At 40.2% G+C, this 16,456-nt stretch overlaps 1 protein-coding gene across 16 annotated transcripts in view; it reads left to right on the forward strand.

Moving 5' to 3' along the window:
- The window catches only part of fryl (furry homolog, like), a 75,005-nt gene that overhangs the window by 4,922 nt on the left and 53,627 nt on the right, over window positions 1-16,456 (forward strand). For 11 of the 16 annotated variants that reach the window (XM_005732313.1, XM_005732316.1, XM_005732314.1 and 8 more), the window contains exons 1-2: window positions 8,368-8,932; window positions 11,574-11,639. In XM_005732313.1, coding sequence (XP_005732370.1) covers window positions 8,668-8,932; window positions 11,574-11,639 — 331 coding nt within the window. In that variant the 5' untranslated portion in view covers window positions 8,368-8,667. Of the gene's footprint in view, window positions 1-3,225; window positions 3,296-8,367; window positions 8,933-11,573; window positions 11,640-15,108; window positions 15,852-16,456 lie in introns of those variants that run through there. The other 5 variants (XM_013910635.1, XM_013910636.1, XM_005732323.1 and 2 more) reach the window with 4 other exon arrangements.

Here is a 16,456-nt window from a genome sequence, read left to right on the forward strand (position 1 = left end):
AAAGAAACCACCCTGTCTTTGCCCTCAAGTCGGCCTCAGCTAAGTTCTTAGCATTTCCTCTGTGTTTAGATCAGTTGACTCTACTTTAATGCCTCATATTTTCTGCCTATGAATGTAATCCAGAGCGAGATTAAGATAAGAGGAATATCTGCTGAATCTTTCAAAAAAGGTGTGTGTTTGCACACTTCTCTCTCCATTTGGAAGAAACCAGTAAATTTTTGTTTAAGAGGTAGTGATTACAACAGGCCAGGCCTGTCATTTACTGTTGGACAGGGCTTGATATAGGCTTTCCTCTTTTGTCTATTTTGCTGTAGACACTGCCTCTTTCTGACTGTAAACAGTTTTAAACTACAAACCTTTTTAATACTTATCTTAAAAAAAGCATTGAATTATACTTTCTTAGTTTGTTTTCTAAATTATAATGCTGATTGTGTAAGAAAACTCTGCTTTAGTTTTCCAGCCTGTGGGTAGTGGACATGTGACAGGACAGTCTTGTCTTTGTCAGGGTTATCTCCTATTTCCTGTATCAGCCTCCTATTTGCAGCATCCTTCCCATACCAGAAAGAGCAGGATGGTTTTAATATATGAAGCCAGGTTAACCATTGATCAGATCAGTTGGCTACTGCTGACCTTTAGCTCTTTGCACAAGTTGCAGCAACGTCAAAACGTGCAATGTTTAAATGCTTAAATATACTCGGACTTGGTAAAGCACCTGCTTGTTAGAAGAATTACTGAGATATGTTTAAGCACGGCCAGAGAAAATACTTAGATTCAAGTGCTTAAACACAGAGCAGGAGATTTTGTTACTCGGGTTGATTTCTGCTGCAGCGTTTTTGAGGTGCTCTGCGTTTGGCTTACTCTACTTCTGCGGTCACATGTTGTTTTTTTTTTTGTGTGTTTTGGAGTCGCTGAGATGGAACAGGAAGTCAGATATATTATTCACAGGTCTTTCAGTGTGAGAAGTGAGTGATGTTGCCTGACTTTTTTTTTTTTTTTGTTGAAATTTTCAAGCTGTGTTTGTGGTGGGTGGGAAAAGGTTGGTAACGGTATGTCGCCGTGACGTGACTTTATGGCTGTCATTGGTTTTGTTTTGCTTTGACTTGCTATGTCCGCTGACTTGTTCTCACCATTCGTCCGCAATGTTAAGAGTGGAAGTTCTCACAACTCGGCTTCTCTGTCTGGGTGCTGTGTGACTAAGTGGTTTGTTCTTCCTTCCTTTGTTGAACTACGGTTTGATAATAGTTTGAAGTTCCTAGTCTCAGTACTTACTTTCAGTATTCGTTTCTATTAGATTGGATTATATTTACCAAACCTTCGTTTTATTTTTACTTTAAAATGACTGCTGCTGTCTCCTCTGAGCCAGACAGTAACAATGAATGTGTGACTGGATATGAGATTACTTGACTATAAAAGGAGCCTCTTTCTGCTGCTACAGTGATAGAAGGAAAGTACAGTTTTGGAGGCTTTGAATGCTTATGTAACTGCCTCTTGGATGTAGTGGGTAATCTTCAGATTATTTCTCTGCTCAGGAGGAGGTTTTAATCCTGTCCCAACACAGAGCAAATCAGGCTGAAGCCAACAGTAGGCTGACCCATCACTTTGAAACTGTGACTGGACAGTTCAGCAGCACTCTGTCTTTAACGCATTATGATTATACAGGATGTGTTGGAGAAAGTGATTTAAAAAATTGTATAATCGAATTTCAGACATGTAATTACTTCTGTGTGATTGATTCGGTTTGTCACTTACGTGAACGTTTAGTGAAAAGTGAGGTCTGGCCAAGTTTGAAAGGGATTAACTGGGGCCAGGAATTTTTGGAAGGATTATTTACGTTTCAGAATTTGGCCAAACTGAATATTTCATGTCATCACTTCACAAGTGCATATCAAATTGAAGTAAAAAGAATTTGGAGGCATAATCTTGATGTTCTCAAGAAAAAGCAAAACATATCATTATCCAAGTATCCAGGGAATCAGTTCATGTGGAGTGGAGAGAATTTTCTGAATTGATGGAGACGTGCAGCCAAAGTCCTGCTAGAAGTAAATCTCACGACTCGGTAGACTACCTTGAATGATTCTGGGTGGATATTCTAAGGCTTTTCTCTGAGTGAATGTGAAGAGATTCATAATTTTAATTTCAGTGTACAGAGATGTACTATTTAAAAAAACAAAACAAAACATACCTACCTATTTTCATGGCCTAAAATGAGTAGATGTCTGTCAGCACATATCTAAAATGGCCATGAAGTTCTTCTGTGCATCACCGCAACAATATGATTATGGCTCATATCCTTCCTGCTGATTGGCGCCTCAGAATCGGGGGTGGAGGGGTGTGAGAAAATGCCTGTTTTAGACATTTTTATACCATATCTTTAAAAAATACTGACACTATTATTGAAAGCTTTAAGATTGTACTAGTGAAGTTACACATGTGTGAATGTTTTCCCAACTCTCAAAAGTAAGTGCATCTATACCAATGTTAATGTAAAGCCATAATGAATGTTCTTTCCTTAATATACTGTTGATATGTTAGTGCGCATATTAAACATGGCTAGAGTTTTAAACAGGGAGGTCAGCATGTGCACAAGGTTTTTCTGCGAGCTAGCAGCCAGGCTTTTTCCTGCATTGAGGAATCTTTGGAATCTGTCTGAAGAGGTTTTTAGCCGCAGCTAAAGAAAAATCAGCAGCACTGTAAAAAAAAATTAGACAGTTTTGTTGACAAAGGTTTCACTTACTCAGTTGTGGTAGTCGTCTTTTCAGCAGATGATCAGAAATGCCAAGAGTTTACAATGATTTCTGTCAATTTCTGTCTTGGCATTCTAATACCCTTGTGAGCTAACATGTCTAATACTGTCATCCCAGACAAAGTAGCTCAATCATGTGTTGTTCAAACCTTTGGTTTGTGAGAGGCAGCCAACCAGAAGAAAGCTTACTTAAAGGAAGAGGGGCTTGAAGCGGGAGGAGCTGAAATTACTTTTTTTTTTTTTTTAAAGATATGGGACTGCACAAAGCCCCAGCATGACATAAATAAGGACTATTTGTAACTGGGAATCATTCAAAGTGATTAGGCTAGAAATTAAAATATGACGCATGAAATGAGCACAGTAGATTGACTTTAAGATTAAAGAGTGTATTTTCTCTATTCCTCTGGTTGTTTATGCTGTTTTCATATCAATTTTCTGCTTTGTAGTTGTTAAAGGGATGATTTCTGTGCACTCCATTTCAGATTCCTGTGCAGCAAATTTGTGGGCCCTCCTGTCACTTTCCTGTTCCAGCCCCTGCTCTATGGCCTTAAGGTAGTATGCAAAGGTTAAGGGGGTTGTGTTCCACTGTGTACTGGGGTTTAGGTTTCAGAGAAAATGCAAGCTAAATACTGTGGGAATGAGGAGGGTGTTGGATTAATTGCTGTGTTTGTTTTGCAAAGTTCTAAAAGTAGTAAAATAGAGTATTTAGTATTTTCTGGCTACCATTTTCTTTTCTTGTTTGACTTGGTTAACTTCATCTGTGTTTGTCTGTACTGTAGTCCTAAGGCAGTGTTTCCCAAACTTTTTTTTGCTAGGCTCCTCTTTGTTTTACAACAAAAATCTTGTAATCTCCTACCTTGGCTCCTGTGCAGGTGAAGCCAAAGGCAAGATATGCTTCACCATATTTTCTAGTCATTGGCTTAGAATGAAGTTGGTTCGAAAACATACTTGGCGATGCTTCATCACCTGCTTTGCGTTTGTGTGGAAGCCCCAGTGTCCAAGCATTCTTTTATTTTTTATTTTTTCTCCCATACCCCCCCTCCCCCCCCTCCCAGGGGGTGGGCCCCACACTTTGGGAACCTCTGTCCTAAGGTGAAACTTTATTTAAATCCGCTCTCACACAGGCTTTACAGTTAGACTAACAGTTTCAAGTAATTCTGTCATATAGATGTGTCATTTTACAATTGCAAATGTGTAAGACTGCTTTGACTCATATTACCATCACAGCGCTGCAAGAGTTTCCTCTTTTAAGCTTTAAAGAAAAAATGAAGAAATAAATGACCAAACTAGAAACACTACTGCGTAAATCAAAAATGAGCTGACCCACAGAATGTAACTTTGAGTTCACACACTTGCATGTCACAACTGAGTATTAACATCGAATCAATGACCTCCTTAGCTGTCTAAAGTTGATTTTATTCTAGTGGAAGCTGTATCAGGTATTTTTCAGGGCATTTTTAAATCAGACATAGCTGTTGTGTATCAAGCCTAAATGTGAAGTGCATGTTTAGAAAGCAAACATCATAAGACAGTAATTGATAAAGTATTCGATAAAGTAATTGTTATGTTTGACATTGCCAAACATAATAAAAAATGGATTCAACTAAAAAAAGGCTTAAAAAAATCTCCAGTTAGACTGAAGCCCACCTACTGTTCTGTTTTTTTGTTTGAATGGTTCAAAATATGTTGAGTGTCAGTGTTACGGCTGATTCGGTAACACTGTTCCACAGTTTGTGTGAGGCAGAGTTGGCAAATTCTGCCACTTAGGTCTCAAAATGACTCTCAGTAGCAGCTAGGGTGTTAATATTTAAGGGGCGAAAAAAGTTTTAATCAAGTGTTGAAATTATTCTTTCAGCAGTGAGCTGTGAATGTCGTGAAGTTGGGTTATGCCGGCATGTGTCACATGACTGCTTAAATATGTGGTTGTGCATATTGTTTTGGTCTCCGGGAGAGATGTGTCATCTCACACTTGGTCTGGACACAAGAAAAGAAAGAAAGGAGGTTAATTTTGACACTGGGTCTGGTTAGGTCACATTCTCACATTCTTCAGCAGTGACAACCAGGCTCTCTGTGGGTTGCCTTTCAACAGCCATTCAGCACTGGGCTGAACCAGCTTGATCTCTCGCTGTACGAATGTTCGAATGTTCAGCACTTCGTTTGTGTTTACCAATGGAAAACACAGCCTTAAAATTTAACTTGTATACAGGAAATTAAAAATAGATCCATGGCATACATTAAATTTGATTCAGTTATGTAAATATAAAAACAAATAGGGCCATAAGAAATTGCATACAAAAAGAAATACTGATATTTATTTTCAAACGTATTAACTGTATTGGTTTCCTAATTGAGAGATTTAGAGTTATCATCTGAATAGCCAGAGTTTATAGGGACTAACTTGGGAGAGCAAGCCGTTAGTAAGCAAAAATTAAGATGAAGTTGCACCCAAGCAATATGTTAGACACTTGTCCAAAAACACAATTTTTATGGCTGAATCATTTCAGGTTACACTTGAGAGTCTTGCATAAGAAGGCAGAGTTATAGCTTGATGATGTGGCTGTTTGTACCATTAGGGGGCAGTGTAACATTGTTTTCATATTCACCTTACTTGACATGGAATGCTAGCTGTTTACTCACATCCAGAGGTGGGGCAGTAGACTCATGCATGCACAAAGCAATCACAGTGACTCTGGTAGGTTTAATGCTGACAGCCCCCTCAGCTGACTGCAGAACAGACCCTGGTTTCTGGTCCCTGGCCCAGTAGTTTTCCTGTTTTCTTCTGCTTGAAAGCAGACCAAGGCACAAATGGGTGGGACCCAGAATGGCCTAGGAACGCTGTACATTGTTCTCGGAGTTTCCTCTTCCACATTCCTGGGCTGATTGGGATCTGGGCCTCCTGTGCAGGGGTATTGTTCTAACTTACCAGCACCACAGACCTGGCCCCAGCTAACCACAGCTGCCTCCACTGACCATTGTGGTGCCCTGGCCTAATGATGGCTATCTTTGCCATATCCATTTCTCCCTTTCTCTGACTAACTCCTTTCTGCATCTTTGCCTGGCAGTAGTCCTGAAACAACATCAATCTTTGCAACTTAAAACAGTCTTTTTCTCTTGTGCTTACATTTGGGATTATATTTTTTAATAATTTGTCAAGTTTTGTATCTAGATTTTAAATTATTCCTTTTGGAAACTTTTACCAGCCTAATGAATTGCAGCATGCCATAACTAAGGCAATCAGTTTGGCAAGTAAGATGAGAGGTCAGATGGGCACACTTTGACATATTTAGCTACCTCACTCTTATATAATTCCTAAAGACTCAAAGGACTATGTAAACTAGAACTACAAATTAGTTCCTGTGCCTTAGCAGACATCTGTGGTCTCTAGTGGAAATGGCAACTTAAAAGGCCTGCTGCACTTTATATGCAATGGAAGCAAAATGGTTTGAAGTTTCTGAACTAACATTTCAATTCCCGGTGTTCTTTTAAGTGAGGACAAAACATTTTTGTGTCAGTTGTTTTTTCTGGATTGTGAAGGTTTACACTTTGATAGATTTAACAGTAAATGAATTCAATTTTATGACTTTTTATATATGAAAATGTTGATGCCAGTGGAAAAATTGAGTGATTAAAAAAAAATTAATTAATTGATGTTTTGGTAGTGTAGTTTCGGGCATAAGTGTTAATTAGCTACAGTCCCACTTTAACAAGTGTTCTGCTTGCTTGTCAAGTAGTCATGTTGTAAACTTCTAAAGCTTGGGGTATCTACTAATTTTAGATCAAGTGCTAAAAACACCAGAGTGTGATCTCAAGTTGGCCAAACCAGAGAAACTGTTGCATAATAAGATGTAAAAAATTCCCCTTTTATTTAATATAAATACATAGGGCCATATTGATGGGCCGTCTTAGACCCTTTAGTGTGTCTGGCGTTTCCTGCCACTACAATATTTACATTCCTACTATATAGAGCCAGCTACCTTATTTGTATATCAGGGTTTTGTTTTTTTATACCATATGCAGCCAATGCAAGAACACATTCAAGCATATTTACGTACATGCATACCTACATGTATTGCTTTTTCAGTTATATTTACAGAAAGCACAGAGGAGAGAAACAGGAAGAGGATGATGTCTTTAGCTTTTACTTCCTGTCTCTGCCTTTTGACAGAGTTTATACACTACAACAATTACATCATCTTGCTGTTGACGTTTTCGCACACTGCAGTAGAGGGTGTAAACACTCCCTAACCACACTTACTGGTCTCACAGAGTGCATGTTTCCTTATAATCATTAGTCGAACAAAGAAAAAATCTTTAAAGGCCACGGTTAATTTTTGAGTAGGTTCGCCATTCGTGTTTCATAACAGCATAATGCTATCAATGTGAGCTAATATAGCAAAAACTTGGTTTTGATGTCAGCTTGGAGTAGCTCCCTCTTCTGTATTGTACAGGGCTCTAGCAAACCTCGTTTGACTCGCTGGAAAATAATGGACTTAAGTTTTACATCAGGAGGAAGATGAGAACCCCGAAACTGATCCAAGTGTGAGTGTCAGGCCCAGAAAACGGGGAGATTTTGCATGTTCTCCCTGTGCCTACCTGTATGTTAGGTGTGAAAGTGAGTGTGGATGGTTGTCCGTCTCTCTGTGTTAACCCTGTGATGCACCAGCAATGCTGCAGGTGTACCCTGCTTCTCGTCCTGACAGCAGTTGATAGGCTCCAGCCCCCAACGACCCTGAATTGGATAAGTTGTTAGGAATATGGATGAATAAGCTTTTAAAGATGTAAAGCAAGGTTTTAAATCCTGTTGAGTACTTTAGTGCCATAAACCTCTTTATATTAGAGTTGCTTATTTCATTATTAATATTAAAGTGCTTATTGGAGTCTTCATTAGAACAGTCCCTTTATCATGCTGCTTACTGATTGATGAAACAGCATATAATGTTCATCTTAAGCGTTTTAATCTTTTTTTGCACATTAGTGCTGTGGCCATCACTGAAATTTGTGAATGCTTCCAGCTCTCTGTTGCTGTAGAGCACTCACTGCATTTGTAAATTGATGATTTCTTTAGGCAGTGAGCTTTTGAGAGTCAGCACAGCATAAGACAGCCTTACTCTGCAGCAAGGGATATTTGGAAGGGTTTGAGTTCACTGCAGGTACAAACTGTGCAGCCAAGCAGAGCACAGCAGTCTGTCATCACCCTGTTTCAGACACCAGCACAGTTGAACAGAAGTGAAAGCAAGGGGAGGGGTGCTCTTGTTGTTTAAGCAAGTTAGCAAGAAAGCAAATGAGCATTTGTGCTTGTGCATGAATACTAAAAAGTGACACTATTTCGACTTCGATAAGCGCTATCAGTAAATGCAGGCAGGCGGGCGAGTGAAGCCTGCTCTATGGCGCTTCCTTACTTGTTTTAGTCCCTGTCAATCTTCTTCCTTCTCTTGTGGTGTTTCTCCTGTGAGTAACACAGGCCAGCAGGGTGTGGCTGGTGTCGTCGCTGTTGTGATTGGCTAGAGGCCCAAGCTTGTGTTATCTCCTGTGGAACATGTTCTAGTCCCACCCCAGATAGTGCCTGGCACTCAAATATAGCCCTGCCTACTTGCAATTACATCACAGCCTATGAAAAGATCCATGTCTTTTTGCTTTCTCTTTACACTGTCAACAGACAGGTAATGTGCAGTGTAGAAAGTTTCTCACTCTGTCAGGTTAACTAGCTACAGTTGGAGCTCTCTATATAGCTTTAGAGAGCCTGACAGAGAGTTTCTGTGTTGCTCTGTAAGGGCCCACAGCTTAAGAACTTTACAGTGAGTGCACGTCTGACGGCTACATGTAGGTTGCAGCTCGCTATAAAGACTACCTACTCCTCTGTAAATGGGGCACGTGAAACAGGCAGGTAATTTGTGTCAGAATGGCATGGCACAGGCTACTGGACTATGCACCAGAGTAAAAGACCTAAAGTCTCATCGACCATGGATTTTCTAAAGAGCCTGGTTCCAGCTGTGATCTCAGGTGAGGGATCTGCTGAACATGGGGGAACTGAACCCAGGGAGCCAGGCCCACGGCTTCTCCGGGTGAAAAGACTGGGCCTGCTAACCATGGGACAGACCATTGAAGAAGATCTGGTAGATCCGGTTACAAAGCAAGATCCTGGGATAGGCTTCTCCAGACATACTCGCAGTAACCATACCCGCCTTAAAGGTACAAATGTCCCAAATACACAATTCATATATATATATAGCTTTTTTTTATGTGCTTCCTATAGATTACAATTTTGGTTAATCTCTGTTAACATATTTCCAAACACTGGCTTAATACCCTCCTGCTTTATGCACACATGCTTACATACACCATGTATGAAAAAATACGACTGGGTTATCTGTGTTTTCTGTTCACTGTGGAGGGCAGTAAAATGCTGTGGTCACCACTCTCAATCCATGCTCAATTGAGAGTGTGGCATAGGGGCATGTGTGCTGACAAATGAATTGTATTTCCATTGTGATTTCAATCTGAACATATACAATACACAAAATAACACTGTAGGTATGCAAAAATTTGACATTGCGATACAAGCTTTATTCCTTATTCATATTCTTCTTTGTTTATTGGGCATAGGCTATTAAATGTTTAAAGTGCAAACAGTGGTAAGATACATTTTTCTCAAATTGTGCAATAAATAAATAAATCCAAATCCAATTAATTGTGTGGAAAACAGAGATTTAATTGCTTTAGATGCCTGTCCTGGATGTGTTATACCGTATAGTATGTATTGAGTAAGTTTATCTACACAGGATTTCTAATATTTTATGATTCGTAGCAGTCAGTTCACTTACTGTTAACAGAGTGGAAAATCTTTGGCACCCATCCAATCTTTTAGTCAAAGGAAAATCATTTTCATAAAATTATTTTTCTTTAAAATTTGTTTGGAATACCAGTAAAGTATTAGTAGTAGTAGTTTTAATTTACTATGTGCAAGACTGTCTTCCTGATGGCTAGTTACCCACTCACTGTGAGCCAGAAAACCACTGAAAGTAAAGTCAGAAAATTCATACTGAATTTGGAATTGGTGCAGTGATGTCATTGCGTGTATTACGGGTTTTTCGCCTAGTTGGCCAAATCCATTGTCAAAATGTGATCTCACATCAGTATTAAACAGAAGCAGCTACACAGAACTGAGGTAGTGTAGGTGGAGCCCTCTTAACTGTGTAATGCGACAGCACATAGCAGTAGCATAAGAAAGCCAAGTTTAGGCTGGACTGTAGTCTGTCAGACTGCTATTTAAACAATTCACAAATATTACCAAACCATTTTTAGCTTACAAAGGCAATGCTTGCTGTGATGTGCCCACACAGACTATATTTAAGAACTGCATACAGTGTAAATTTCCAAGCCCAATTTAAAACATTATTTTGGTTTTCATGTTTTCATGGTCAGCATTCTTAATGCATTATTCACATTCACTGCTGCCATTAACCTAGTTGTCAAAAGTTTAAAACACAGCAACAAAATTATTTGTCTTTTGTGACCGAGCCAGTCAAAATGATAACAGCGTTTGCAAAGAAAAGTGTTAAAGGTTACTCTGTCCGCTTGATGTGTTTACTGTCAATAGAACCTTTTTTTGTAACCCCTTTTAGTGTTTGTGGATTGTGGATTTCTGTCCTACCCAGGTGGTTTAGTTCAGCATCACGAAATATGTGTCAAATACTTCTTACTTTCTTCCTTGATTTTTCTTTCCTTTTTTAAGATACTGCTACTTATATACACAATGGTGGATTGTTGAAAAAGAGTGTTTTATTTATTTAGTCTCTTTTATCTGTGAACATGCCTTTCCATAGAAAGCCCACTATCATGACTTTTCTGGGTGTCTTGTCACCATTTGATCTAGCAATCGGACATCTTACTGGATGATAAAAAGCATACTTGTTGTTTCTGGCTGGAGCTTTGGTGATCTTAAGCATTTTCAGACAACATAAAAGGAAAGCTGCGATGCAGGTTATGTCTGTTTAACAGTGCTGAGTTCTTTTACTTGGCAGGTAAGCTGTAGGCAAGGTGTGATCAAAAATCTCTGAGGACAGATCCATAAAAGTCAAAGGTCTTTGATTAAATTTTTGGCCAGCTCTTATTCAAGGTCAACATCTCCAGTCGCTTCCAGTCAGGAAGTTTGACATTGTAAAACATCCATCGCATTGTGCACCTTGAAGTCATTCCAGACAGCGTGAGACAGCGTGGAGCTCTATGGAGCATTAAGTTCAAAGGATACAAAAGGTGGTGTATACCAGCTGCTACCATGTCTGCTCTGAAGCAAATACAAATCTTTTGCCACATCAACTCAATAATCGTTCACCGCCTGGACACATCCAAAGCCAGTGTCATACCTCTGTAGTAGGGGATATATTGTGCCCGTGACAGTAGTTAAAGGTTTACGTACATATCATTTTTCATGTAGGTCAGCCAGTTTACACTGGTAAACTTCTCAGGGTATTTTCTTTTTTTCCCCTCCACTGCTACCTGTCAGAGCATGCTTGCTCCCTATTTGCTCATGGCTAAAATATGACTCAGCCTTCCCTTCTGCTGCACTCACTTGGCCTCTTAGTCTTTTATGAATAACATTATTCAACCGGTTAAACTAACCCACAATAACAAAGTGATATTCTTCATTTTGGTTTGGTGAAGTGTGAAGATAATCTAAAGTTTTGCTAGCTTGGCTCATGAAACTCTTGTTGCGTCTGTGTTCATGTGCTTGGCTCAGACTGCAGGCTATAGGCTGATGTTCATTTTGAAAGACAGTTTCTGTTGACTGGGCAAATTGTTTTCAAACATTTCCTTCTTTCTTCCCTATTAGGAAAGATCCATCATATTAAAAAAGTCTCCTTTTTGAACCATGCTGGTGATGGCAGGGGTCACAATGGTGAGTTATGCATTACAAGACGTAGCGTGATTGCTACATTAAGATGAGGTCAGAGGAGCTTTAATGAGTTTTAACTCCGTGTGGAGTGACACTTCCCTTGTTGAAGAACCTGCATAGTCTGTGGCTTTTAAGGCGGTGCTGTTCTTTTCATTTTGTCGTTTGTCATCTTTTGCAGGCTTAGACAATATTCAACTGCTTGATGCACAGTTCAGTTTTCAGGATACGTTTGATTAGGACTGTATTTGGTTAATGGGTGCAGCGGGTTTGTGATTAGGGAGTGTTTGGAGCATGTGACAAAATGGTGCAGTGATGGGTTGTGCTTCTGTAATAAAAGATCCTTGTGAAATTTCTGTCTAAACACTCCACAGGGTGTGTATCCAGACAGGATGGATGAACTTATTCATGGTATTTCTTAAGTAGTCGTCGGCCAACTATAGTGAAACAAACTCCATAATGGTGCGCAGTGCAGCCTGCATTTAGTGGGAATATGGTGTCATATCGACGAATGCTGTGAATCATTGTTCATACTCATTCTCCAGCCAGCTGTTCCATAGTGAATAAACTTGAAGACATTTGGTTCTATGAGTAATAAACTGACCTTTTAAAACCCGAGTTAAGAGGTGTTTTTATTCAGATTTTCCTCATGTTCTGCTCATCATTCCACGGGGGCTTTTGCTTCTGACCTAAGAAATACTCTTTTTTTTTTTCCAATTAGACTGTCTTAATTTGCTAGGCGAATCAAAAGAATGAGTTTGCTCATTTTCAGCTTGAGCAGAATCAATAGATTGTCTCATAGAATTTGACCGTTTATGGTTTATGCAACACATTATATATGAAGGTTAGATCCACTGTCATTCAGCTAAACTGCAATATACTACTAAAGGGAAAAAAATCCAGCCTATTTAGCTTTGTGTAAAACCTTTGTCTAAATGTGTGGTGTTTAATACAGAAGTGCAATGAAATAGCTGGGTCTGAGTCAACGGAGCATGCGGAAGTAAGTAGATGTGCAGGTTGCAGAATTGTGCTGCATACTCAGAATGCTGTGATGGATCTAAATGATGTGTCCTCTGCAGCCCAGGCATCGCTGGGGAGGTCAGGGATTGAATTACAGCTCCTATCGATTATTGTTCCCACCACTGCCCTTCAGAGAGGCCAGCACAGGAAATGCATCCTCCACCCCATGGGCTCCGGGGAGGAGCAGCTGCTCTATACTGTCTGCAGCCAGGATGGCTAGCTGTCAGTCACTGCTCCTACTTTGTGAATGAAGCTTAAGTAACCTGCCTTGATTGTGCATTTAGTTGAGATTATTTGATCAGTGAGGACTTTATTCCAGGAAGTGAGTTATAATGGTGTTTATTTGAAGTTCTCGGCTTACGTCAGCTCCATCGGACAGTAGCTTTTAGCTCTAGTGTTCCCAGAGAGACGGTGTGGTCAGTCCTGCATTCCTTAAACAATAAAGCTGGTTTACAGAAAACAATGTTTGCAGAGAGCTCTGATTGTTTTATGTTGACTCGTTTGTCGATTACAATAATATTAACCCAGATGTTGTTTTTAAACAGGATTTGACCATGAGTTCTTCTGTTGTCCTCCCACTACATGAACTTAGAGCCAAGGCATGTAAAGGGAGCACATTTAGTAAGTTATATTTGAAAACAGTCAAACTTGACTGATCCCTAAAACTATTCAGCTATCTGTGCTGTTACTTACTGCATTTGTGTCGGATAGAAAAAGGGTGGACCAAAGATTAAAAAACAAAAAAAAACCCACAGGTGGAGTCCTTCTGTGTTGCATGTTGCCCCTGTGCATGCTTGGGTTTGGGGGTTTTTTTGTTTTGTTTTTTTCCCATTGAAAATGCGGTCGGCTCATGTTTCCTGACATGACCCAGAACTCTCACAAAAGAAATTCTTAATCTCAAGAGTTTCATTTCCTCATTAAATTAACTAATTTAAGGCTACACGTAATCTAGTGACATCTTAACAAAATAACCCCAAAACATATTTTACTTCATTACTTAGAAACTGCCTGATATTTTGAAACATCCTGCTATGTTCCTAAATTGTCTTTGAATTGTGCAACAGCAAGCTGTTCCCCTTCTCATTCAGGATCAGACTCTGCTTCACAGACTTCTATATATGGCTTTACATCTCCAGTTGTGGCCATTAGTCACAGTAAAGCTGCTGCATGAGTGTAATCCTGGGGATTTTTAGGTTAGTAAATTAGACACATACGTAATACTTTGACATTTGGGGAAATGCAGTTGGTCAGATTTGAACAGACAGACGGGGCAGTATCTTGCTTTTAATGTAGCTCTAGGAAAGATTAAACATGACTCATAGATGTTCCGATTTAAGGCTTAAAATAAAACAGTGTGATTGCTGCAAATTTGCAGTGGTACTGTAAACAATCTGTTTGTGTATTACAAGGCAGAGTTTCACAGTGGAAGCCTGCGTCGGGGTAGCACCAGCCAGGGCTTGACAAAGCATCTGCTTGTGTTGTTTGTTTGCAATGAGCTCTGCCTCACTTTGCATAACTTGTGTAGTGGAGGACATGTGACGGAGGGAGAGACTGAGGGCGAGCGAGAAATGAAGACTAAACTAAAAGAAGACAAAGAACATTTGTCTTTTGCAGCTTTCCCACTGCTTTTCCCTTCACAATATTTTGGTAACAAACTTAATCCTGTGCTTGACTACAAATTGCTTGATGTCATGTGGATCAGCATTAAAGTCTCTGCCAGGGCAGGAATAACTAGCGTCAGTGCAAGATTAAAATATCAGCTGAATCGTGTGCGTGTGTCTTTCACATTCACACAAAAACAATGGGCTGTTTTCTTACTAATGGGGTGTGTTGTGTGTTTGTGTATCATTCTGTGTGTTACTATGCCTGGTAGCTTTCAGACAGGGCAGTGATGTAATGCCCATGATTCCTGTGGGTGTGAGCAGTTAGCTTAGCAAGAAGATTATTTTCGATCACTATAATGCCAAAGAAAACAGGTAGCAAGTCATCTATCCATCTCACTTGACTGTAGTGAGTTGCATTAACATACTCCTATTACGTCATATATATTCCTGTTTTAAAAAGTGAAATATACATTTAACACATTTAATTTAGGAACATATTTTTATTATTTTGGTTGACTAGTTAAGGTGTGTTCAATCTATCCTTCCTCTTTCCTTTCCCTCATCCACCTCCCATTCTTTCCTTTCCCTCCTACTGCAGTTTGGAATGACGCATCAGTATTGCTGCGGAGCTTACAGGAAGTATTGCTTTGATAGGCTAGCAGAGAGGCAACACAGTAGCAGCTCTGACATGCGTATGCATTACTGAACCACGGCCAGGGAACACTCGCAGCATTTTGATGACATCACCCACCCCCACGCACTGCTCCCTCCCTCCCTGTTTGCTGTTGAAACAAGCTCTCTCCATATCTCTCACTCTGAGAGAAAAGAGCAGGCATCGGTAAAAGAACAAGAGCTCACTCAGAAGAGGAGGGGCTGGCCATGAGCGAACAGGGAGGGAGAGAGCTTTTGGGGCAGGAGGAGGAGGGTGGCTGACGGTGCTAGCGGGCTAGGACTGGCACACACACACATGCGCACACACACACACACACATACACACAGGAAGAGAAGGGGAGAAGGAATATTACCGCACATTGTTAAGACTTCTATCGCGTACTGTTCTGCTGCTGTTTTCCCTCATTTCAGGAACAAAAGTTCTCATGCAGTTGTGTCCTTCGGTTTCTGGATTTTTCTCTGCTGAAATGGGGATGAGGGACTCTGTGGACTGGCAAGTGGGCAGCAGGCTCTGGGGTGGAATACTTCTCTAACTAGCCAGGCTGCGCACTCTCTCTCCTCTTCTTTCTGATCACTTTTACTTCAGCTAACTGGGTGGCAAAAGCGAAAAAGTGGTAGGGCTTCTTGGGTTTTCCGTCAGCATCTGCTCGCACTGTTCTTCAGGATGCTGCCTTTAACTAGCACCTGTGGAGGCTAGTACTCAGCTCCTACTGGTGGAGTCTGCAAGTTTGATAAGTGCAAGGTGTTTATTTTTGAGAAGAGTGGAATGTTTGGCTTTTGGGAAATAAAGGTGAAAGGAAACCTGTAAAATTTGTGCCTTCTGGGGAAGCTTAACTTTTGGGAGCTACCATGCTGAGCCTGCAGGATTCTGTCTTCTTTGAGATCAGCATCAAATCTCTCCTCAAGTCTTGGAGTAGCAGCTGTGAGTATCTTTCCAAGCTTGCACAAATGTTTACATACCGCACTTACTGCCACCAGACTTATCTGCCACACGCAGCCAGCAGAGCCTGTGCAGCATTGTACATGTCTTTGTGCGTTCCATGCGTGGATTTCTTATATCTCCTTCCCGTATAAGAAAAGTGGCCATTAGTGGAGTTGTCAAGATGACAGATTATGTTTAGTGCAGGTTTAGTCGGCCTTGTTTGATGCGTATGCAAGTGGGTGCAATTAAAGTCTTCATTCAGCAGAGTGCCCTTCTTCCTGCACTCATCATCATTCTGCTGGCTCCTGGATGTCCCAAAGATAATGTTTCTATTGATGAGCATCTACTGATACATAACACAGATGGACATGAAGTATTCCCTCTGTTCTTTTGAAGATCTTGTCTAACTTTCTTTTACTTTTTCTGTATTTATCAACTTGCTATCTGCATTTACTGATTATACATTTTGGACAGATATATTATCAATGTTAATATTGTTATTTCGGCTGGCTGTTGTTAACAGTTTGCGTAACAGTCAATATAGATGTTTTTTCATTTTTCCCCACGTCTGTGCGAAGGGAACAAAGAAACCTTGTTTTGCAAGT

The sequence above is a fragment of the Pundamilia nyererei genome, unplaced genomic scaffold (assembly GCF_000239375.1).
Source record: "Pundamilia nyererei isolate P.nyererei 1_Seehausen unplaced genomic scaffold, PunNye1.0 scaffold00046, whole genome shotgun sequence".
Classification (NCBI taxonomy): domain Eukaryota; kingdom Metazoa; phylum Chordata; class Actinopteri; order Cichliformes; family Cichlidae; genus Pundamilia; species Pundamilia nyererei.